Raw genomic sequence first — 26,671 nt, 5'->3', positions numbered from 1 at the left:
CAGTGCATATATCCTTCCCCCCTTCCCCACCCCAGCAACCTTGAGAATGGGTGGGCACTTCATAAAAGGGGACTGGGGTTCACCACATAAAGGAGGATGGAACCTACTGGGGGGACACATGGGTGCAAAGCGGGAGAAAAACTACCAGATGTGGATACCCATGAACCTGGTGAAAATAGAGGTAAGTTTAGAATCCAGAGAACATACACAGAATGGGGAGCCCTTGACCATGAGGGATGCACACATCCATTCTCAGGTCCTCTTCCCCTCCCCTACCCCCATCCCACAGGCAGCCGCAACTGAGTGTGTCCAATAGCGAACAAGACATCTGTACAATGAATTGGGTAGAAACAATCATGGCTCTCAGAGTCCAGAGTATTACAGTCCACTGCTGTCTCTTGCAATCCTCTTGACCAGCTGTACTGCAAGATGCAAGAAGTGTTTGTTTAATGCCTATATAGCAGAAAGGGAAGAGGTGGCTGAGAGGTATGAGCTTACCTTGAACTTCTGGTGCAAGAATCTGTTGGTTCCAAGGGACCAGAGGCTGCCTGATTCAACAAAGGAGAGGGAATGGGGGGCAATGAGGGAGCGCATTACACACAGCAAGCAACTCCTGGAGGGTAGAGAATGAAGAGTTGGTCAGATATAGAAAATGCAGAGTATGTGCTAAGCTTCCAGCTAACACCCAGTCAGAAACCTTTTGAGGCCGATTCTGTTCAATATATTTGTGAGTGACCTTGCCGAAAGGTTAGAAGGTAAAGTTTGCCTATTTGCGGATGATACTAAGATCTGTAACAGAGTGGACACCCCGGAGGGAGTGGAAAACATGAAAAAGGATCTGAAGAAGCTAGAACAATGGTCTAAGGTCTGGCAATTAAAATTCAATGCCAAGAAATGCAAAGTGATGCACTTAGGGAATAGAAATCCACGGGAGACGTATGTGTTAGGTGGCGAGAGTCTGATAGGTACAGACGGGGAGAGGGATCTTGGGGTGATAGTATCTGAGGATTTGAAGGCGACGAAACAGTGTGACAAGGCGGTGGCTGTTTCTAGAAGGTTGTTGGGCTGTATAGAGAGAGGTGTGACCAGCAGAAGAAAGGGAGTGTGGATGCCCCTGTATAAGTCGTTGGTGAGGCCCCATCTGGAGTATTGTGTTCAGTTTTGGAGGCCGTAACTTGCTAAGGATGTAAAAAGAATCGAAGCGGTGCAAAGAAGAGCTACGAGAATGGTATGGGATTTGCGTAACAAGACGTATGAGGAGAGACTTGCTGACCTGAACATGTATACCCTGGAGGAAAGGAGAAACGGGTGATATGATACAGACGTTCAAATATTTGAAAGGTATTAATCCACAAACGAACCTTTTCCGGAGATACAAAGGCGGTAGAACGAGAGGACATGAAATGAGATTGAAGGGGGGCAGACTCAAGAAAAATGTCAGGAAGTATTTCTTCACGGAGAGAGTGGTGGATGCTTGGAATGCCCTCCCGCGGGAGGTGGTGGAGATGAAAACGGTAACGAAATTCAAACATGCGTAGGATAAACATAAAGGAATCCTGTTCAGAAGGAATGGATCCTCAGGAGCTTAACCGAGATTGGATAGCAGAGCCGGTAGTGGGAGGCGGGGCTGGGGGTTGGGAGGTGGGGATAGTGCTGGGCAGACTTATATGGTCTGTGCCAGAGCCAGTGGTGGGAGGCGGGACTGGAGGTTGGGAGGCAGGGATAGTGCTGGGCAGACTTATACGGTCTGTGCCAGAGCCGGTGGTGGGAGGCGGGGATAGTGCTGGGCAGACTTATACAGTCTGTGCCAGAGCCGGTGGTGGGAGTCAGGGATAGTGCTGGGCAGACTTATACGGTCTGTGCCAGAGCCAGTGGTGGGAGGCGGGGATAGTGCTGGGCAGACTTATACGGTCTCTGCCAGAGCCGGTGGTTGGGAGGCGGGGCTGGTGGTTGGGAGGCGGGGATAGTGCTGGCAGACTTATACGGTCTGTGCCTTGAAGAGCATAGGTACACATCAAAGTAGGGTATACACAAAAAGTAGCACACATGAGTTGTCTTGTTGGGCAGACTGGATGGACCGTGCAGGTCCTTTTCTGCCGTCATCTACTATGTTACTATGAAAGGAAAGGTACACAGCCCACACACTAGTTATCTTTCAAGAATTAGCCAAAGGTGCCCCCCAAAAACAAACAAACAAACAAAACAAACAGGTGTACAAAAGCATACAGTGGCAAAAATAAAGTTTACTATAACTGAAGCTAAAACACTTAGAAATACCACCCCATTATCTAAAGAAAAACCTCTAAAGTGCAAGCACAGAGAAAGATGTTTTAAAGAGGCGCCAATAAAGGGAATGCAAACTTCCAAACCGGCAGAGCAACTGGGGACGTTTATCATTTTCACCCATAATCGTTATCAATAGAAATCAAACAAAATAAAACATGGAAAAGAAAATAAGATGATACCTTTTTTATTGGACATAACTTAATACATTTCTTGATTAGCTTTCGAAGGTTGCCCTTCTTCGTCAGATCGGAAATAAGCAAATGTGCTAGCTGACAGTGTATATAAGTGAAAACATTCAAGCATTACTATGACAGTCTGACAGGCTGGAAAAACTGAGGAAAATCATAAGAGATCTACAACCTATACTCCAGGAAGATGAATTACTGAAAGAGTTATTCCCATCCCCACCAGTACTGGCCTTCCGACAACCACCCAACTTAAAACACAAGCTAATCAGAAGTAAACTTCCATCACAGACTGAAAAGGAACAGAAGGGCACACGTCCCTGTAATTTATTCAGTTGCAAACTATGCCAAAATATTTCACAGGACCCCACAGTTACCCACAAAGGAAAGATATTCAACATAAAGGAATCTTTCACTTGCTCATCTTCCAATGTGGTATATATCATTCAGTGTAAAAAATGTAACGAAGGATGCTATATTGGAGAAACAGGCCAGATGCTTAAGACAAGATTCAATTTGCATAGACATCACATGAACAATACAGCCATTAGGGCCCCCACCCCGGTGGGACAGCACTTCACAGAACCAGGACACTGTACCAGTGATTTCACAGTGAGAATACTAAAAGGTAACTTTAAAACCATACAAGAACGTAAGACCTTTGAAGTCAGAATGATTGAATATTTTAACACCCAACAGAAAGGACTTAACAAGGACCTTGCAACCCGATTGCTGGGCCACAATGTGCAGCTGGAAGATTACCGGCGCCAGATATTGGACCTGCAAAGGGAAGCAGTACAGGCCCAACGGAAGCGGTACAGCAGTTCCAATGGCTGGAGCAGAGCATCGATGGCCTACGGCGTGACTTGCAAGCACACAGTACAGCCCTGATGCAACAATAAGTGCTGTCTCCTTCCACCATTGCACTGCAACCACCGGCAAAGAAGAGGAGGTTGAGATCCTCAGCCCCCCCAGTCACTGGTCCAGCAGCCACCACACCAGCTCCCCTTCTGGGTCCTGTGCCCAGGTTGCAAGGCAAAAAGACCACAAGGTGGCCGGACTTCCAGAGGGCAGCCGAGGCAGCAGGCTGCCTTGTGGACACAGAGGACAGTGGGACCTCATCAGAGGAGGACTCTCAACAGAGTTCCCCTGCAGCACCGACAGCTGGACTGCCACCAGCTGCTCAGAAACACGGTGGGAGGGGTAGGAGGGGACGGGGCCAGGGGAGGGGGCGGGGAAAGTAGACAAGAGTGTTTGTGATGGGACATTCTGGTGGGGTGGGGGAGTATGGAGGGGGTAGGGGTGGGGGGTGCTGAGAGGTGGGAGGAAGAAGTGTGAGGGTTGGAGGGAGGGGAATATGCACAGAGCGGGTGATGGTGGTGGGAGAGGGGGGGTGGTGGTGGTGGTGGTGAGTAACTAGTCTGTGATAGCAATAAATGTCTACTTACTCTCACACAAAACTTGTCTCAATGAATCTGCCTGGCTCTGACTCCCAGCTGGTGTGCACTCTGCTCTGCTCTGTGGGCAGGAGGTGGAGGGGGCTCCTCATCCTCTTCATCTGGGTCCTGCTGCTGTGGTTGCTGTGGCTCTTCTGGGAGGGCCTGTCCTCTGCGCAGAGCCAAATTATGTAGCATGCAGCAGGCCAGGAATATCTTTCCCACCGTTTGGGGGCTGTACAGGAGCCCCCCTCCAGAATGATCAAGACATCAGAACCTGTTCTTATGTTGTCCGAAGGTGCACTCAATGATGCCACGTGTGGTCCGATGTCTGCTGTTGTAGTTCTCCGGCTCTGTTTGTGGGTGCACTATGGGGGTCATGAGCCAACTCCACTGTGGGGTAGCCTCTGTCACCTTTGGGGAGAAAGAGGATGAGAAAGATGAGTGTGTATTGTTTGGAGTGGGTACCTTGTGGAGATGGGAGGGGGGAATAGTGGGTTGTGCAGTGAGCTGGAGGGAGACAGTGCTGAGGGTTGCCCGGTGGGCGAGGTATAGTTTGGGCAGATCCATGCTGCACTTACCTAGGAGCCATCTGCCGGTGATCTCCCCTCAGTCAAACCTGCGGAAGATTCCTGAGTGCTGCAATATATAGGTGTCATGTGTTGAACCAGGGTATTGGGCACACACGTCTAGAATCTTCCCCTGGGCATCACACACAACTTGCATATTGAGTGAGTGGAATGCTTTCCTGCTCCTATAGGTGGCCTCTCGTGCCCGGGGGGGGGGGGGGGGGCTGAGTGCGACATGTGTGCAGTCAATGGCGCCTATGATTATGGGGAAGTGAGCTACGGCGTAGAAGTCAGCCATGTTGTTCTGCAAGGGGGGGGGGAAGGTGATGTACTCAGAGGTGTGGGTAAGGAAGGCATCAAGGAACTGGGTGAGGCAGTTAGAAATGGAAGGCTGGGTGTGACCCATGTTCACAGATAGGACAGACTGGAAACTCCCAGTGGCCAGAAAAGATAGAGAAGCAGTGACTTTAGGTGCACATGGATGAGATTGTTCCTACGGGTCCTGGGCTGCAGGAGGGGCTGGAGCTGCTCACAAAGGTGCTGAATGGCAGCCCTGTCAAAGCGCTACCTTGTAAGACACTGCAGGTCAGTAAGGTCTAGGAAACTGCTACGGGGCCTGAAACCTCTGGGGTGTGAGTACCTCCTGCGGTGCCTCCCCTCTTCCTCCAACATGTGAGCCACCTGTGCATTTAGTGCCTCCATTTCCCCACACTACAGGTGCAATGCAGTTACACCAGTGCTCACCTCTCCCTACTAACCTGGTGAAACACAGCAGCAACAAACAGAAGCTGACACTCACTCTCCCACTACCGACAAACAATGCAGTCACACACAGCTCAGCCACACTGCAAGCACTCTCTGACCCACTACACACTCTCCTGCCACACCCTCTAGACACTCACTCTCCAAGCAGCAACCGACAATCTTCACAAACACGCAGCAGCAGCAGCAGTACACAGGACAAAGAGACAGACAGAGACAACAAACAGGTATAGGAATAAAATGTGAAGTTGGGGACAGTGAATGGAGAGGGATGGGGGAGATAGAAGAAGGAGTAGTAGTGTCTAGGGTTGGGGGCTAGAAGGGGTAGGGAAAGCTGAAAAGGTAAAACACAAAAGAGGCAGGTGAGGGTGAAAACGTTCTGACTAGGGCACACAGACAAAGGTAACTGGTACTCAACAACTCTCAGCTTTCTCGCCAAACAATGATTTTGCCCTCTCCAACGCCACAGAATCGCAAATGGGTCTAAAAACGACTTCCCCCTTACCCTGGACACTTTTATTTCAGGTCTAACAAAGCACGCCGATGTTCCCGCCCATGCGAAACCATTTCGCTATCCGTTATATGTTGGAGGCGTCCATCTTGGAACACCGCCCAAAATACGCCACTAACACACCCCCTGTGGGGATGTCCATAGATGGACGTCCTTGCGCTGAAGACGTCTTTACGGCCCTGTTTCGATTATTGGATTTAGATGACTTTCTTTTATAAGGACGTCTATGTGCCTTTTGTGTTGCTTTTTGGACCTCCTTCTCTTTCGAAAATGAGCCCAATAGATAGGTAAGTAAGAGGAGTTAGAAAATAAAGTGACTAAATTATTTTTTTAAATTATTTATTTATGATTATTAAATTACATATCACAAGTTAATCCACTTGAAAAGAAAATTCAGCTAATACAATATAGACAACCATAAGGCATCCATTTAAGGAAAACAAACTTTAGCTTCATTAAAGTCCACAAAGAGGAGTCCAATTTTTCAAATACTGGAGATTCAAAGGAAATTAAAATACAAAATAATAGAAAACTAAATCAAGACTTTATCGTTTATAGGCTTGGTGTAACTTTGATTAAAGAGCTTTTTTTGATGTTATAAAGGAGCTCAGTTGAGAAGGATCAAAATACACATATTTAACAGATTGATAAGTTACCAAACATTTACACGGATATTTGAGGTAGAAGGTTGCTCCTAACTGGAGGGTCTCCTGTTTCAATTGCAAAAACTTTTGTCTACGTTTTTGCGTTTCCCTCGATAGGTCTGGGAATACCCGAGTTTGTAAACCTCTAAAGGTTTTTTCTTTTTTTGAAAAAAATTTCTTTAATATCCAGACCTTATCCGAGGTCAACGGAACCGTGGCCAATAAAGTCGATGCAGTTATTTGTTCTGTATCAGAACTTTCAAGCAATGCTGTGACATCTAATACTTGATTGTTTAATTGTTTCTCTTCTTTTTTTTACCAGGAATATAAAATACCTGGGAAATAGGAGGAATATGTTTATCGCTAATACCTAATACTTCTTTGAAATAGTTCTTTAACATCTCCCTCGGAGAAATCAGAGGCTGTAGAGGAAAATTAATAAATCGCAAATTATTGCGTCTCATCCAATTTTCAAGTAACTCTGATTTTCTCCTTAGGACCGTTAGACAAATCTTTCATCATATCATTTGCAGTGTCTGTATCTGTTGTACTTCTTTCTCCAGACTTTTAGTTTGTAATGTCACTGATTTAACCTCATTTTCCATTTCCTTCATTTTCCCATTCAATACTAGAATTTCTTCATTCATCTTCTTCATCTGGGGGCATAGAGCCTTCCCTAATTCTGTACTCAGATACCACAGATTGTCTAACGTTACTTCAGCAGGTTTTTTAAAAAGAAAAGTGACTTCTGCCTCACCATGCTTTGTTTCCTCACTTCCAACTGCTCCTGCCGTCTCCTCACTAGATCTCCCTTCGATGTGTGCAGTTGAAGTGGGGGTTAAAGAACACCCCAGTTCCTCCGATATGCTTGGAATTGCCTCCCGTCTCTCACCGCCCGCTAACACTTCGGTATTCGAGCTTGGGGACACCGTCTTCGGAGAACTGCTTCTCACCGGCTGGGAAGGCGGGTCTCTTCCGTCGGGGCTCAAAGAAATTTCCAGCCCATTGTCCTGCCCACTGTCTCCAGCTCTGGGCTGAACTTGCGGGCCGCCCACCGACGGTAATACCAAGCCTGCGGCTCTCTGTAAAAATGAGTCCGTCGGTCCCGAGGAGATTGGGGCTCTTTGCTGCTGGGAGGCAGCCGCTGCAGCCCTTCTCCTTCTCTTCGGCATAGCTGAGGTAAATTCAAAGGAATTCAGAGGAGCACAAAAACGCGTCCGTCTTGTTCAGCGGCCATCTTGGACTCGTAGGTGACTAATTTAAAGAGGTCATAGAGATGATTAATAGTGAAAAAGTATGAAAAACCACCTTGGAGAGGGCATAGCGTCCCAAGACAGTTCCTGGATCTCATTGAGGAGGAATACACACGCAGGTGAAGATTTGATAAGGAGATAATACTTCATCTGTGCAACCAGTTTGAGGCAGCCCTGGAGCCCATTTCATGGAGAGGCTAAGCCCTGCCAATGCACCAGAAAGTCACCACAACCCTGGTATTTCTTGCCACTGGATTCTTCAAGACATCTCTCAGGGCCACAGCTGTCATTAGCCAAGCAGCCATCTCATGCCGTGTAGCTCAGATTCTAGAAACTTTTCTCAGGAGAGACATTCAATATATTGTCTTCCCTGCGCAGGAGAGGCACAATATGAAACTGTGGCAGAATATTATGAACTTGTAGCAAACACATAAGAAGGCTAGCCTCCACACTTGGAAACACCAAAGAACCAAGTCACAGCGGAGGAGACAGAAAAGATGATGCTCAAGAATTTCTACTGGACTAAAAAAGTTCACAGTAAGAGTTTATTAATACAGCGTGGACTCGACACAAGTCGTGTTTCGGCCGCTCTGGCCTGTCTCAGGAGGCCCTGTATCTAGTTACACGTCTTGTTTTGACGGCGTACTCACGAGGAAGTAGTTTTGGAAGATTACTGTTTTGGAGCTCATATCTTCTTCAAAATATTCAGAAGAATTTGACTTTCTCTGCAGCAACTAGATACACGGACTCCTTAGGCAGGCCAGAGCGGCTGAAACACGACGCGTGTCGAGTCCACACTGTATTAATAAACTCTTACTGTGAACTTTTTTAGTCCAGTAGAATTTCTTGAGCATCATCTTTTCCGTCTTCTCCGCTGTGACTTTGTTCTTTAGGATATTATGAACTGACATGTTTCCCTTCTGTGCTAGGAGCAATTGATTGTACATATATAGCTATCAGACCACCTATAGGCAAAGAAGCCATATATCAGATTAGAATGTCCTTTCATTCCCTGAAAATGCAGGTAATCTGCAGGGCCTCATACATAAATGACGTGTGTGCCTGCTATACAGGCTTGTGCTACAATGTCTACATTCTGTCACAGTCAGGTCTACATGACACCTTTGAGATTAGCAAGATCACTGAGGGATAGCACCTATCATCTCTCCACACTTTCTATGGACCAAACTGTTCCTTCCCTCCCTACAGAACCCTTTTTGAACATGCACCAATCAACCCTAAAAGCATCAGGGACCAACTATGTTAATATGCTAATTCTTCCACCACCAAGGATGCAGCCACTCAATTTTCCTCTGTTTTTCTCCCTGCAAATGATAGATGCTATACTCTCAAGACCTAGTTTATGACCCTCATTGCTAAGGGGAGGAGGAGAGACCACAAGAGAACTACAATAAGGTCTACAGGCAGATCATGGCTGTAATAGAGGATGTTTGGCATATTGAAGACTTGTTTCTGGTGCCTGATATACTGTAGATAGAAAGCTAATGTGTAGGCAGAGTGAGATGTGGGCTGATTATATTAGTTGCCATCTGTACCAGCAGACCTTTGCATTCTATGCCTCTAGTTACACAGCCATGCCACAGATTTTGACCTTATTTCTCAATGAATAGATCCTTTTAGGAAGAGGTTTCATTTCTCTGTGTCAATTGGTTATAAAGATAGGGTCTCTATGGAAGTGAGTGTAGTGGACCTTAAAATGGGTCATACATGACCATACTGAGATAGCAATGGTGGATTCAGCAGGGATGACATGGACTGTGTGGTGGTAACATTGAGATCTATACTTAAAGATTTTGCCTGTGTCATATTATACGGATGCTGTCATTAGGAATAGCAGTAACCAGCTCCACCTGGTCACTACTAAGTACAAAGATAGTGAGAAGCAACACCTGATGGGTATGTCAGACACTCAGTGACAAGGCTATAGGGATGCCTAAACTTGCAGAAGAAAGCCAGTTGCATGTCACTTCCACCAGCAGTGCTAAAGGCAGAGATGGACCTGGGTTGGTGGTTTGCATGTAGGATTAGAACGAACATATTGGAGAGGGATCAATGAGGCCATATTAAGGTTGCATCAAGTTTCATAGGCTATTTTCCTCAGACATGAAATGGGTTACAGCCTGGGAGTGGATGTGGGACAAGGCTCAGGGAGGGGAACCCATGTACAATCCAAAAACCAGATATGACTACAAATATAACAAACAGTATAAAACGCATTTTAATGGTATTTAGATATATTATGGTGGGAGGGGATGGAAAGAAGAGAAAAATGATGAACTCTGAGTGAGGAAGAGGAGGTGAGGTGGCAGGCTTAGGAAGATGGATGTTGAATGGATGTCTTTACAGTCTAAGGCTGCTGCCATGCAGACTAGTTCGTTCACCAGCCACTCTAGAACCTTGGGCATCCATCCTCTGGAGGCGCTGCTGGATCTGCTGCATCTCTTCAACCACTGCCCAATCTTCCCTGGGCTCTGTAAAAGATGTGGGTACTAGCTCCAGAGCAGTTAACATTCTGGAGTGAAGGGTTAGTCTTGCTTAGCTATGCAGACAGAAGAGGGTAAACAGAGAGGTATAAAACACTGATACCCAGATGCATAAAAATGCATAATCATCTTTCCGAATAATGAGATCCAGGAAATTGATCTGGTGATTATTATAGTCAGATTTAAATTTAAGATTGGGATCCTGAGCGTTGATCCAATCAAAAAAAGAATGTAAAGTGTCTTCACTCCCCTGCCACAAAATAAAAATATCATCTATATATCGACGATAAATCTTGATATGTTCTTTAAAAGGATGTGATGTCAAGTATTGTTTCTCAAAATCTCCGACATAAAGATGGGCTATGTCGGGAGCCATACTTGAACCCATGGCTGTGCCTTTATTTGTTGGTAATATTTTCTTTCAAATCCAAAATAATTTTGTGTGAGTGCAATTGTTGCACATGTCAAAATCAAATGATTAGGAATACGTCTATGTGTGGATCTGTTCTGTAATGTATTTTCAATGATTCTTAAAGCCTCAATCTGCGGGATGTTAGTGTATAGTGATTCTATGTCCATAGTAACGAGTATAGTGTCTATAAGTGATCCCTCATAATCTTGTAGGATATTGATCATGTGAGTAGTGTCTTGAATGAACGATGGTATTAACGGTACAAATGGCCTCAAAAAGAAATCTACGAATATGGACAAAGGTTCTAAAATTGAGCCGTTGCCTGAAATGATCGGTCTCCCTGGAGGGTTAGTGAGTGATTTATGTATTTTTGGCAGTACATAAATGGTTGGAATGGTCGGATGTAAGACTTGTAAAAAGTCCTTCTCTTTTGATGTAATGAAACCCATCCTAGATGCAATATCGATAAGTTCTTTGATATCCTTTTGTATGTCCATCGTGGGATCCTTGTCCAAGGGTATATAGAACTCACGATCATCAAGATGCCTCTTGATTTCGTTAATATAATCGGTTCTGTTCATGACCACAATACCTCCACCTTTATCGGCGGGCTTGATGACAATATCATGGTTATTTGCTAACTCTCTGATAACCTGATGCTCAGTGGTGCTAATATTGTAGTGACGTGGTTTTGTATTCCTTTCAAATTTCTTAATGTCTTTTTCTACACATGAATTAAACGCTGTTATCAGAGGATGTGTTGACCTGGAGGTATCCATGTTGATGTTTTCTTAACCACAGATATGTCCTGGTAAGGGGTTGTTGATTTAGAAAAACACTGTATAATTTGTAATTTACGTTGGAATTTAAAAAGGTCAATACGCGTATTGAAAGCGTTGTATCCAGTTGTAGGGACAAATGATAATCCTTTTTTAAGAATGCCTTCTTCAATCCGTGTTAGATGATGTTTTGATAAATTAAAGATAGGAGTAGATTCTTCTAATATCGGTTGTGAAACCGATTGTTGGATGGATCTCTGTATGGGAACCGCTGGGGTGGACCCAGTCTTCCCCTGCTTCTGCCTCTTCCTCTTCCTCTTTGGAGCGACTTGTTTGGAGGCATTCTCTGTGGTGGAAAAAGTGTTGTCCTTCTTCCAAAGTTCTTCTAAAAAAAGGTCCGTTTGGGATGCTGATTGAAGTACTTGTCGTCGTGTGGGGGAGGTCTCACGTACTGATGAATGTCTGGAGTGGCACGGAAGATGGGATCGAGAAAAAGGACTACCCAAAGGGGAGGTATAAAGGTCACCAGAGTCACTCCTAATTCGCTTATGTCTATGTTCAATGGGATGATGTTCAGTAACATCTGCGGATGGAATGTGTCTGATGTTAGTATGTGACCTTGGACCATATGTGTTTTTGAACTTATTGTTATTTGTGATATATGGCCTAGCCTTAAAGAATAGATATACTGAACCCTTTTTGTAATCTAACTCATCTCTTCTAAATTTACTATTTTTGATTTCTTTCGTGTCGTTCCTAAATTTGGCTATTTTGCTATCAACCCCTTTCAGTACCTCATCATAATGAGGATCCTGAATATGTAAAGCATCCAATTTTGTGACAAGCGTGTCCTTAAGGGTTTTACTTTTGGCCTGTGAAGCTTCTGCAATGAGGATCATAAGATCCAAACTGCATTTATTCAAAATGGCACACCACTTGTCCAAAAAATCCTGATTATCTAAAAACATTGTGGGTGCTTTTGAAATTCTAAGTCCTCTAGGTATATGCCTGGTTTTACAATAATTAAGCATGGTGAAAAAATGCAATTCGTTCCTAGTAATATTCTTCTTAATGTTCACAATATCCAGCCATTGCTGCATCACCGACATTTCAGGTGGCGGATGATGTTCCTCTTCTTGGTTCAATTGTTGTAAAAGTTGGTTTAAATGATCATCGCTGAAACTTAAAACATTGTTCCAGCTTTGGAATGCCATGGCAGAGTCCCGGTACTATAGTCTAAAGAGAAACCACAAAAAAGTGGAGAACTCAATAGATCCCACGGTGCGTGAAGTGAAAAATAAAAAAGGTGGGAATATGAGCCAGGCTATCCAAAGAATGGAACCAAATTATGTTTAAAAGAACAAAGTTTAATAATTTCCAAGTCAATAATGATATAATAATACATAAAAAATGACTCAGGTAGAAGGGACTAAATGTTCTTTTAAATTTCTGTTTCTTGAGTATGCAATTATTAATTCTTTATTATTGAAACAGTCAAGACCCTCCAGAATGTGCCAATGTTTGCGTATGGATTTGGCAATGTGTTTGGACAAAAAAGAGTACTTGAGTGTACAAACAATATCTGGTTTTTTCTTTTGTCGGTTGGGTTGAAGAAGTTCTTCACGGTCCTGAGCTAAGGCTTTGGTATAGCCTGCTTCAATATGTTTTTGAGGATACCCTCTAGCAGAGAATCTATTACCCATCGATGTTGCTTGTAGATTAAATTCATCAAAATCTGTGCATACCCTTTAGAAGAGATGAGTTAGATTACAAAAAGGGTTCAGTATATCTATTCTCTAAGGCTAGGCCATATATCACAAATAACAATAAGTTCAAAAACACATATGGTCCAAGGTCACATACTAACATCAGACACATTCCATCCGCAGATGTTACTGAACATCATCCCATTGAACATAGACATAAGCGAATTAGGAGTGACTCTGGTGACCTTTATACCTCCCTTTGGGTAGTCCTTTTTCTCGATCCCATCTTCCGTGCCACTCCAGACATTCATCAGTACGTGAGACCTCCCCCACACGACGACAAGTACTTCAATCAGCATCCCAAACGGACCTTTTTTTAGAAGAACTTTGGAAGAAGGACAACAATTTTGCACCACAGAGAATGCCTCCAAACAAGTCGCTCCAAAGAGGAAGAGGAAGAGGCAGAAGCAGGGGAAGACTGGGTCCACCCCAGCGGTTCCCATACAGAGATCCATCCAACAATCGGTTTCACAACCGATATTAGAAGAATCTACTCCTATCTTTAATTTATCAAAACATCATCTAACACGGATTGAAGAAGGCATTCTTAAAAAAGGATTATCATTTGTCCCTACAACTGGATACAACGCTTTCAATACGCGTATTGACCTTTTTAAATTCCAACGTAAATTACAAATTATACAGTGTTTTTCTAAATCAACAACCCCTTACCAGGACATATCTGTGGTTAAGAAAACATCAACATGGATACCTCCAGGTCAAACACATCCTCTGATAACAGCGTTTAATTCATGTGTAGAAAAAGACATTAAGAAATTTGAAAGGAATACAAAACCACGTCACTACAATATTAGCACCACTGAGCATCAGGTTATCAGAGAGTTAGCAAATAACCATGATATTGTCATCAAGCCCGCCGATAAAGGTGGAGGTATTGTGGTCATGAACAGAACCGATTATATTAACGAAATCAAGAGGCATCTTGATGATCGTGAGTTCTATATACCCTTGGACAAGGATCCCACGATGGACATACAAAAGGATATCAAAGAACTTATCGATATTGCATCTAGGATGGGTTTCATTACATCAAAAGAGAAGGACTTTTTACAAGTCTTACATCCGACCATTCCAACCATTTATGTACTGCCAAAAATACATAAATCACTCACTAACCCTCCAGGGAGACCGATCATTTCAGGCAACGGCTCAATTTTAGAACCTTTGTCCATATTCGTAGATTTCTTTTTGAGGCCATTTGTACCGTTAATACCATCGTTCATTCAAGACACTACTCACATGATCAATATCCTACAAGATTATGAGGGATCACTTATAGACACTATACTCGTTACTATGGACATAGAATCACTATACACTAACATCCCGCAGATTGAGGCTTTAAGAATCATTGAAAATACATTACAGAACAGATCCACACATAGACGTATTCCTAATCATTTGATTTTGACATGTGCAACAATTGCACTCACACAAAATTATTTTGGATTTGAAAGAAAATATTACCAACAAATAAAAGGCACAGCCATGGGTTCAAGTATGGCTCCCGACATAGCCCATCTTTATGTCGGAGATTTTGAGAAACAATACTTGACATCACATCCTTTTAAAGAACATATCAAGATTTATCGTCGATATATAGATGATATTTTTATTTTGTGGCAGGGGAGTGAAGACACTTTACATTCTTTTTTTGATTGGATCAACGCTCAGGATCCCAATCTTAAATTTAAATCTGACTATAATAATCACCAGATCAATTTCCTGGATCTCATTATTCGGAAAGATGATTATCTATTCAACACAACTATTTATAAGAAGCCTACAGATCGGAATACATTTCTACACTACTCCAGCTATCACAACCCCAAATTGAAAAGTAATCTTCCGTTATGTCAGTTTCTCCGACTTCGAAGGATATGCACAGATTTTGATGAATTTAATCTACAAGCAACATCGATGGGTAATAGATTCTCAGCTAGAGGGTATCCTCAAAAACATATTGAAGCAGGCTATACCAAAGCCTTAGCTCAGGACCGTGAAGAACTTCTTCAACCCAACCGACAAAAGAAAAAACCAGATATTGTTTGTACACTCAAGTACTCTTTTTTGTCCAAACACATTGCCAAATCCATACGCAAACATTGGCACATTCTGGAGGGTCTTGACTGTTTCAATAATAAAGAATTAATAATTGCATACTCAAGAAACAGAAATTTAAAAGAACATTTAGTCCCTTCTACCTGAGTCATTTTTATGTATTATTATATCATTATTGACTTGGAAATTATTAAACTTTGTTCTTTTAAACATAATTTGGTTCCATTCTTTGGATAGCCTGGCTCATATTCCCACCTTTTTATTTTTCACTTCACGCACCGTGGGATCTATTGAGTTCTCCACTTTTTTGTGGTTTTTCTTTAGACTATAGTACCGGGACTCTGCCATGGCATTCCAAAGCTGGAACAATGTTTTAAGTTTCAGCGATGATCATTTAAACCAACTTTTACAACAATTGAACCAAGAAGAGGAACATCATCCGCCACCTGAAATGTCGGTGATGCAGCAATGGCTGGATATTGTGAACATTAAGAAGAATATTACTAGGAACGAATTGCATTTTTTCACCATGCTTAATTATTGTAAAACCAGGCGTATACCTAGAGGACTTAGAATTTCAAAAGCACCCACAATGTTTTTAGATAATCAGGATTTTTTGGACAAGTGGTGTGCCATTTTGAATAAATGCAGTTTGGATCTTATGATCCTCATTGCAGAAGCTTCACAGGCCAAAAGTAAAACCCTTAAGGACACGCTTGTCACAAAATTGGATGCTTTACATATTCAGGATCCTCATTATGATGAGGTACTGAAAGGGGTTGATAGCAAAATAGCCAAATTTAGGAACGACACGAAAGAAATCAAAAATAGTAAATTTAGAAGAGATGAGTTAGATTACAAAAGGGTTCAGTATATCTATTCTCTAAGGCTAGGCCATATATCACAAATAACAATAAGTTCAAAAACACATATGGTCCAAGGTCACATACTAACATCAGACACATTCCATCCGCAGATGTTACTGAACATCATCCCATTGAACATAGACATAAGCGAATTAGGAGTGACTCTGGTGACCTTTATACCTCCCCTTTGGGTAGTCCTTTTTCTCGATCCCATCTTCCGTGCCACTCCAGACATTCATCAGTACGTGAGACCTCCCCCACACGACGACAAGTACTTCAATCAGCATCCCAAACGGACCTTTTTTTAGAAGAACTTTGGAAGAAGGACAACAATTTTGCACCACAGAGAATGCCTCCAAACAAGTCGCTCCAAAGAGGAAGAGGAAGAGGCAGAAGCAGGGGAAGACTGGGTCCACCCCAGCGGTTCCCATACAGAGATCCATCCAACAATCGGTTTCACAACCGATATTAGAAGAATCTACTCCTATCTTTAATTTATCAAAACATCATCTAACACGGATTGAAGAAGGCATTCTTAAAAAAGGATTATCATTTGTCCCTACAACTGGATACAACGCTTTCAATACGCGTATTGACCTTTTTAAATTCCAACGTAAATTACAAATTATACAGTGTTTTTCTAAATCAACAACCCCTTACCAGGACATATCTGTGGTTAAGAAAACATCAACATGGATACCTCCAGGTCAAACACATCCTCTGATAACAGCGTTTAATTCATGTGTAGAAAAAGACATTAAGAAATTTGAAAGGAATACAAAACCACGTCACTACAATATTAGCACCACTGAGCATCAGGTTATCAGAGAGTTAGCAAATAACCATGATATTGTCATCAAGCCCGCCGATAAAGGTGGAGGTATTGTGGTCATGAACAGAACCGATTATATTAACGAAATCAAGAGGCATCTTGATGATCGTGAGTTCTATATACCCTTGGACAAGGATCCCACGATGGACATACAAAAGGATATCAAAGAACTTATCGATATTGCATCTAGGATGGGTTTCATTACATCAAAAGAGAAGGACTTTTACAAGTCTTACATCCGACCATTCCAACCATTTATGTACTGCCAAAAATACATAAATCACTCACTAACCCTCCAGGGAGACCGATCATTTCAGGCAACGGCTCAATTTTAGAACCTTTGTCCATATTCGTAGATTTCTTTTTGAGGCCATTTGTACCGTTAATACCATCGTTCATTCAAGACACTACTCACATGATCAATATCCTACAAGATTATGAGGGATCACTTATAGACACTATACTCGTTACTATGGACATAGAATCACTATACACTAACATCCCGCAGATTGAGGCTTTAAGAATCATTGAAAATACATTACAGAACAGATCCACACATAGACGTATTCCTAATCATTTGATTTTGACATGTGCAACAATTGCACTCACACAAAATTATTTTGGATTTGAAAGAAAATATTACCAACAAATAAAGGCACAGCCATGGGTTCAAGTATGGCTCCCGACATAGCCAATCTTTATGTCGGAGATTTTGAGAAACAATACTTGACATCACATCCTTTTAAAGAACATATCAAGATTTATCGTCGATATATAGATGATATTTTTATTTTGTGGCAGGGGAGTGAAGACACTTTACATTCTTTTTTTGATTGGATCAACGCTCAGGATCCCAATCTTAAATTTAAATCTGACTATAATAATCACCAGATCAATTTCCTGGATCTCATTATTCGGAAAGATGATTATCTATTCAACACAACTATTTATAAGAAGCCTACAGATCGGAATACATTTCTACACTACTCCAGCTATCACAACCCCAAATTGAAAAGTAATCTTCCGTTATGTCAGTTTCTCCGACTTCGAAGGATATGCACAGATTTTGATGAATTTAATCTACAAGCAACATCGATGGGTAATAGATTCTCTGCTAGAGGGTATCCTCAAAAACATATTGAAGCAGGCTATACCAAAGCCTTAGCTCAGGACCGTGAAGAACTTCTTCAACCCAACCGACAAAAGAAAAAACCAGATATTGTTTGTACACTCAAGTACTCTTTTTTGTCCAAACACATTGCCAAATCCATACGCAAACATTGGCACATTCTGGAGGGTCTTGACTGTTTCAATAATAAAGAATTAATAATTGCATACTCAAGAAACAGAAATTTAAAAGAACATTTAGTCCCTTCTACCTGAGTCATTTTTTATGTATTATTATATCATTATTGACTTGGAAATTATTAAACTTTGTTCTTTTAAACATAATTTGGTTCCATTCTTTGGATAGCCTGGCTCATATTCCCACCTTTTTTATTTTTCACTGCTAGTATTTAATGTCATCCATGGTCTAGCACACGTATCATTTATGTCTATATTGTCATTCCCTTCATCAAGCAAAGGTCTCCACTCTGAAAGTCAGTTAATGTGCAATTTTCCCTCAACTCTCAGGTGAAATATAAATGTATACATACTTTGTTACTCTTCTATCAGTCAGCTAGGATTTGGAATTCCTTCCCAAATATGATTAGATCAGAATTAAATTATATTAGATTTAGGAAGATATTGAAAACCTGTTCATTTACTCGTTACTTAAACAACTGAATTTTGATGTAACTTTAATTCTGTAGCTTTCCAGTTTGTTGTTCTTATTGTAATCCACATTGAACCTAGAAAGTAGTTGCGAAATATAAATATAGTTGTAATTGTAAAATGCCCAAAAACCAGCCATTGGGATGTCTAGGGGCCATCAATAGACTGACCACACAGAAATCCCAGCAGAGCAGTGGGGCAGCCTAGGGGGCACTGCAGTGGTCTTTACATAAAAAGTCCCAGGTACACATCTCACCGTAACCCCCTTATATTGTATGGTGATCCCTCAAGGAGCAGAAAAACACCTACTGTAACTCACTATATACCACTACAATAGCTCTCAACCTTGCAGGTGTCACCTATATGTACAATAGCTCTCAAGCTTGTAGGTATCACCTATATATATATATATATATATATATATATATATATATATATATATATATATATATATATATATATGTATACAGGACATGTTTATCCACTCCTACCCTGTTACAACTTTGCCTTACCCTTCACTACCAATTATAACGTTGTAGTACATATTGTGTTGTCATGGCAAGCCCCTTCCTTTCTGAATACGCTACCAAAACCCTTATCACCTCTCGCTTGGATTATTGCAATTTGCTTCTCACTGGTCTTCCACTCAGCCATCTCTCTCCTCTCCAGTCTGTCCAAAATTCTGCAGCACGACTTATTATCCACCAAAATCATTATACCCACACTAGCCTACTCCTCGTCACTTCCCTGGCTCCCTGTCCGCTTCCGCATACAGTTCAAACTTCTCTTACTGACCTTTAAATGCATCCATTCTGCAGCCCCCCCCCCCCCCATTACCTCTCCACTCTCATCTCTTCCTACATTCCTCCCCGTGAACTCCGCTCACTGGACAAATCTCTCTTGTCGTCCCCCTTCTCCTCCACTGCTAACTCCAGACTTCGTTCCTTTTCCCTCGCGGCATCTTATGCCTGGAATAGACTTCCTGAGCCTGTACGTCTAGCTCCATCTCTACCTGTTTTCAAATCTATGCTGAAAACCCACCTTTTCACTACTGCTTTTGGCTCCTAGCCCCTACTCAATTGCCCTCCCCTTGTTCCTTCTCACCCAGTACTTCCCTTGCCCTTAATTGTCTTGTCTGTCTGACTGTAAGCTCTATTGAGCAGGGACTGTCTCTTTGTGTCAGGTGTTCAGCGCTGCGTGCGACTGGTAGCGCTATACAAATGCTAATAATAATAATATTATACCATGTCATACTTTGTATTGTTGTTCGAATATTTTTACTGCTCTAATTGCCTCCTGCTCATGTTTGATCTATTCTTACTGTACACCGCCTTGAATGAATTCCTTCAAAAAGGCGGTAAATAAATCCTAATTAAAAAAAATATATATATCTATATATATAGGTACAATAGGTGTTTAGTGTTTTTTGGAGGGCTCATTCATTCCACCATAAATGTACCAGTTAGAGTAGGATATGGGCCTGGGTCCCCTATTCTACAGTCCATGGCACTGACCATTAGGCTATTCCTGGGACCTGTTTGCTGTTCTAATAGGAATATCTGAAGTCATAGAGCCTGGTATGTATTGTCACTGTCACATCTTAGGGGGCTGGGAGGATTAGGGGGCTGGGAGGATGTCAGTGACCACTGGGGGAGTATGCCGTAATCCCTCCAGTAGCCATTTGGTCATTTAGGACACCTTTTGGCCACTTAGTCGTGACTGAAACAGATCTAGCCAAAAAGTCTTAATTTTGATCCTAGACATTTTCACTTTGTTCCATTATTGCAGAAAAACATCTATCTTTTGGTGCCGCCTATCTCCCACCCATGTCCCGCCTAAAATACACCCCCTTGACATTTGGACGAACTGTGGAACAAATCCTCTAAAATCAGGGTGTTGAAAATCGCAACTTCTTCTGCCACCTTATGACATTTTTTGGACTTTTTTTGTTTTGAAAATGAACCCCTCAATGATTAAGGCAGACTTGAATATTTTTGCTATCAGAGACATGGTTGAATGATTCCCTAGAAGGTTCAATTTTCATGTCCTCATCCCATTTAGTGGTTGGACAAAGATAGAGGCAAAGAAGGGAACATTACAATAAGAACTTTTCTGGTATGTATGCATATCTTGAACAATTGCTTTTTTTCCAATCGTAAATAAACTTTGTTCTTTATCTTAATTTTATTTTGTATTTGATAACTGTCAACATGTTCTTATCCCCCTTCCTTTGGCTCATAAGTACATTGAGCCCAGCGTCCTGTTTCCAACAGTGGCCAATCCAGATCCCAAAAATGTACAAAACATTTTATACTGCTTATCCCAGAAATAGTGGATTTTCCCCAAGTCCATTTAATAAAGGTCTATGGACTTTTCCTTTAGGAAGCCGTCCAAATCTTTTTTAAACTCCGCTAAGCTAACCGCCTTTACCACATTCTCTGGCAACGAATTCCAGAGTTTAATTACATGTTGAGTGAAGAAATATTTTCTCCAATTCGTTTTAAATTTACTACATTGTAGCTTCATCGCATGCCCCTAGTCCTAGTATTTTTGGAAAGCGTGAACTGACGCTTCACATCTACCCGTTCAGCTCCACTCATTATTTTATAGACCTCTATCATATCTCCCCTCAGCCGCCTTTTCTCCAAGCTGAAGAGCCCTAGCTGCTTTAGCCTCATAGGGAAGTAGTCCCATCCCCTTTATCATTTTCGTCGCCCTTCTCTGCACCTTTTCTAATTCCACTATCTGCCTTATTTTCGAAAGAGAAAGATGCCCATATTTCGACCCAAATCAGGAAATGGGCGTCTTTCTCCCGTGGGCACCAAATCGGTATATTTGAAAGCCGATTTTGGGCGTCTTCAACTGCACTCCGTCGCGGAAACAGCCAAAGTTGACGGGGGCGTGTCGGAGGTGTGGTGAAGGCGGGACTGGGGCGTGTTTATCGGCCGAGGAGAGATGGGCGTCCTCGGCCGATAATCGAAAAAAGAAAGGCGTTTTAACACAAATTTGGGTCACTTTTTTTGGACCCTGTTCTTTCACAAACAAGTCCTAAAAAAGTCCCCTAAATGACCAGATGACCACCGGAGGGAATCGGGAATGACCACCCCTGACTCCCCCAGTGGTCACTAACCCCCTCCCACCCAAAACAAACAACTTTAAAAACTTTTTTTTTCCAGCCTGTATGCCAGCCTCAAATGTCATACCCAGCTCCATCACATCAGTGTGCAGGTCCCTGGAGCAGTTGTTAGTGGGTGCAGTGGACTTCAGGCAGGTGGACCCAGGCCCATCCCCGCCCTACCTGTTACACTTGTGGTGGTAAATGGGAGCCCTCCAAACCCACCAGAACCCCACTGTACCCACATCTATGTGCCCCTCTTCAGCCATAAGTGCTATGGTAATGGTGTAGAGTTGTGGGGAGTAGGTTTTGGGGGGGATTTGGGGGGCTCAGCACCCAAGGGAAGGGAGCTATGGACTTGGGAGGTAGTTAACTTTTTTTTTAATTGTTAAAAGTGCCCCCTAGGGTGCCCGGTTGGTGTCCTGGTATGTGAGGGGGACCAGTGCACTACGAATCCTGGCCCCTCCCATGACCCAGTGCCTTGGATTTGTTTGTTTTTGAGCTGGGCGCCTTCAGTTTCCATTATCGCTGAAAAATGATACCGCCCAGCTCAAATCCACACAAATCCGATGCATTTGTCCGGCAGAAATCGTATTATCGAAAAAAAAGATGGACGCCCATTTTTTTCGAAAATACGGTCTGTCCCGCCCCTTCACCTACCCGTTCTTGGACATAGACACCCATGGAGATGGGCGTTCGCGTTCAATTATGCCCCTCCACATCTTCTTTGAGATACAGTGACCAGAATTGAATGCAATACTCAAGGTGAGATCGTACCATAAATCAATACAGAGGCATTATAATATTCTTGGTCTTATTTTCCATCCCTTTCCTAATAATTCCTAGCATCCTGTTTGCTTTTTTGGCTGCCGCCACACACTGAACAGAAGATTTAAAAGTATTATTTACAATGACACCTAGATCTTTTTCTTGGGTGCTGTCACCATTTTTGTGGAGAGGAACCACATCTGTCCTTCTCCCCTGTCTCCAAGGATCTATTATACAGATCTTTAAGTGGGCCCACCAGAACCTCTTTTACATCCTTCAGTATTCTCAGATGCATCTCATCTGGCCCCATGGCTTTGCCTACTTTCAGTTTTTCTTGTTGTTCATAAACACTTTCTTCCATGAATGGTTCAATTTCTACTCCACTCCCATATATGTCTTTTGTCAGCCAACAAAAGTCCTTCTTCAGAAGTTTCTTCCATTTAGTATATATCATTTTCCTCATAACTCTCCACATATTGGTTCTCAGCAGCTTTCAGTCTCACAGTTCCATTTCTAGCCTTCCTCCTTTTCCCAGTATACCCCAAAAATGTCTTGTCACCTCTCTTTGGGCTCCTTTTACCTAGTCATGGTAATGATTCCCGGTGCAGCAAATGCAATGAAACCCACTCAATTCCTTTGAGCTTCATCACATTTGCTGTTCAGGAATCATTACCGCAGCTTGATTTTAAAAAGCCTTTTATGTCTTTGGTCATTTTTTCTTCGGTCTGCACTTTTGTCAGCTGTATTTCTCTCTTCATTTCTTTGAGTTTTTTGTGGTATTAACTTCTGTGTTCTTTCTGCGTTCTTCTGTACTTCATATATGCCACCTATTTTGGCGTTATTCCTTCAGACACTTGTTTGGTGAACCATATAGGTTCCCTTTTCTTCTCATTTTTCTTACTTTCCTTACATAAAGATCTGTTGGCATTCTTATTGCTCCTTTCAGCTTGGACCACTGACTTTCCACTTCTCTTATATCCTCCCATCCTGTTAGCACTTTCCAGTACTCTCTCATTTTACTATAGTCAGCATGTTTGAAATCCAGGACTTTTTTGTGTGTCTACACTCCCCTTTAGCTCCTATATTGAACCATATGGTGTTATGATTATTACTGCTCTGGGGGGCACCCACCCAGAGATTAGACACATTTTCCACATTTGTGAGCACGAGATCTAGTGTCATCTCTTCTCTAGGGGTTCTGTCACCATTTGCCTGAGGAGAGCACTTTGAAAAGCAACCACGATCTGTCTTTCCAATTCTGCAGATAGAACACTCCCAGCAACAGCACCTCACCTTTCATTCCCAGCTTTTGGATATCTATGTTATGCTATGCTATGCTGCAACTAGATCTGTGTCCAGATTTTCTGTTTGTGTTGGAGGTCTATAAATGACAACTGTATGAACAGAGGTTCCATCTTCTCTCTCTCTCTAAGATGATCCATATCGTTTCCTCCTTTCCCCAATTGCTCTGAATTTCAGCTGCTTTTATGTTTTTTACATACAGTGCTACTCCTCCACTTTTTCGGTCAGCTCTATCCTTCCTAAAGAGATTATAGCCCAGTATGGTTGCATCCCATTCTTCAGAGGCATAAACTATGTCTCTGTGACAGCAACAAGTTCTAAGTCTGCCTCTGACATCAGGGCTTTCAGATTCTGCACTGTGTTGCTCAGACTGTGAGCATTTGTGCTTATTGCTTTCCAGCTATATTTTATTGATACGTTCACCTTTTGCTTAGCTTTTTGCCTAATCTTCCCTTTCACTTGATTGCTGATAAATGATTTGCTAAGATGGTTTATTTTTTTGCTTCTCCCATTGTTGTCCATCTTTTGATTTTGCAGGGAGTGACATCTTGAACTTACCTGGTTCAGTTTACCACCCCCACTCTCTAGTTTAAACACTTGGAAATATAATATTTGGTTGGAATTTGTATAGGTAGGATGAATGGTATGATGTTACTGATAATATATGTTTTTTTTACTAGATGACTCAGCTGCAGAAAGTTTAAATGGCAATGACACCATGGGACCCAGCTCCAGTGCTTCAGGGGGAACACACTGCAGGGAGACGGCAGAAACCAATGGCAATGGACAAGCAAGCCTAGAACAGGATGAACAACCTCTGAACCTAAGTGATAGTCTTCTCTCTACTCAGTTAACCTCGGAATACAGAATAGATGATCACAGCAGTGATGGAAAAAGCAAATACAAGAGCCTACTAATGTCTGACATCAAGATGGAACAAGAAGCAAGAGAAAATGGGACCAAGGTAAGACATACCCAGCTTTCTGTTTTCAGATTTTTGTGTTGCTGACGTTTAAGTTTAATTAATAGCAGCTTGTAGAGCTGCAGTTGATTTTATATTGTTACATTGTATTTCATGAGTGACTATTTAGTTAATAACTGATGCTTGAATTTGGGCATGTTTTATCAATGATTTTTGCTTTGGGGGACACTTTTTGAGGTTTTGACACTGCTTTAGTCTGGGATATATGTTCAGGAGTAGGATTAAGAGGATGCATGAACACAGTCACTAACTTAAGCAAAAGTAGCTGTTTTAGCTCTGTTTTGCTCTTTTGACTTACATAAGTACTGCCATACTGGGACAGACCGAAGGTCCGACAATCCCAGCGTCCTGGGCATGAGTAGTGACACACTGAGTGATCCTATATTATATATAAAAATTTTCTGTTAGGATATATTTATTATTGCAGCGTTTGCCCTAATTTGTCCTTTAAAGCATTATAGAACGTTATCAGGGAGTGCTTTTGGCTACTTACGATATGTTCTCTCTGTACAGATTTGTGGTTTTTCAAGAGTCTTGAGATATTTTCTGTATTGGGATGGATATTCCTTCTTGGCAGAAGTCCTTACATTATTATGTAGATCAGGTTTCACAATTAATGAAAAAAATCTTTATTTCAAGAACAAGGTACTTGGGAGTAGTTCACAGTTGCAAACTCAATAGTCAATGTCACAAAGAACTCTGACTAAATTAGAGCTACATAGTATGTCAATGGTTGCATACATGAAACAGTGAATGATTCCACGGGGGTTACAAATATAAAAGAACACAACATTTTTACCAATAATGTGACCTTTTTGGACATGTGGGTAGCTGTATTAAAGAAATGCTTTTTGGATTTAATGACCTTAATTGTGTAAACAATACAAGATGTTATAGGGACTGTATCGTAACAGATAGAGTCAGTACAAAAAGAATAACAGCCCAGGTTATGGGCAGAGTATTTGCGGGAAATTTTTATTCAAGGACAACAATCTTTGGATCAGTTCCATAAGAAAATTAGATTCACTAAGGTCAAACATTTTTCAAAGAGACAAGGAGGACTATAATAACTGAAACTTTATATGTGGATGAATAAATATAAACAGGAAGCCTGTGAGGTGTCTGAGGACAGTAATAAACCTGTGGTCACTTTCCCCGATGATTTGGATTCTTCAGGCGACTCGGAAGGAGAGTTTTAAAATAGGGGTTGCCCCTCCGTTTTTACCCAGAGGTACCCAGCTGAGAGGCATATCATATCGGCCATACAGACTCAGGGGCAGGCAGCAGGAATACAACATCGAGGAATAGGCAGGACCCCATATCCATATGAGATTGAGTTGTCCCAAATATTCCTAGTTGTTAACATTACTGACAAACATCTCATGGCACAACAGACAACAGCCATAGGTAAAGGTCTGTCATTTGTTTCCACTAAATATTACAATGCTTTTGCCATCCGCAAAGATATTGCACTTATTATTTGTAATTTGCAAGTTAAATTATATTGTGTCCAAAATAATCTCTAGATGGGTTCCTCCAGGTGTGATGGATAGTTGTATTTCTACTTTTCAGAAATTAGTATTACATGATTTACACGTGTTGGAAATGAATCATCACCATTTTGGTCCCTTAACATGATTAAAGAACTTAAATCAGCTTTGATTGCTCTTTGTAATGATCCTGATATAGTTATTCATCCAGATTATAAGGTGGGGGGTGCCACGGTGATCTGGTCTAAAGTTCAATACCAATTGGAAACTTTGACCCAACTGAGTGATACCAAGTTCTATGCATTGCTAACTAAGGATCTTACTGAAGAGTTAGTTATTCAGATTACACAA

At 42.0% G+C, this 26,671-nt stretch overlaps 1 protein-coding gene across 2 annotated transcripts in view; it reads left to right on the top strand.

Annotated features, from left to right (window-relative positions):
* The window catches only part of NOL4 (nucleolar protein 4), a 382,191-nt gene that overhangs the window by 145,260 nt on the left and 210,260 nt on the right, over window positions 1-26,671 (top strand). For both annotated transcript variants that reach the window (XM_030213991.1, XM_030213980.1), the window contains exon 5: window positions 24,529-24,812. In XM_030213991.1, coding sequence (XP_030069851.1) covers window positions 24,529-24,812 — 284 coding nt within the window. The remainder of the gene's footprint in view (window positions 1-24,528; window positions 24,813-26,671) is intronic.

Source organism: Microcaecilia unicolor, chromosome 1, assembly GCF_901765095.1.
Source record: "Microcaecilia unicolor chromosome 1, aMicUni1.1, whole genome shotgun sequence".
In the NCBI taxonomy this organism is placed as follows: Eukaryota; Metazoa; Chordata; class Amphibia; order Gymnophiona; family Siphonopidae; genus Microcaecilia; species Microcaecilia unicolor.
Note: the sequence above shows the minus strand (reverse complement) of the source record. Positions and strands in the feature narration are given on the sequence as shown.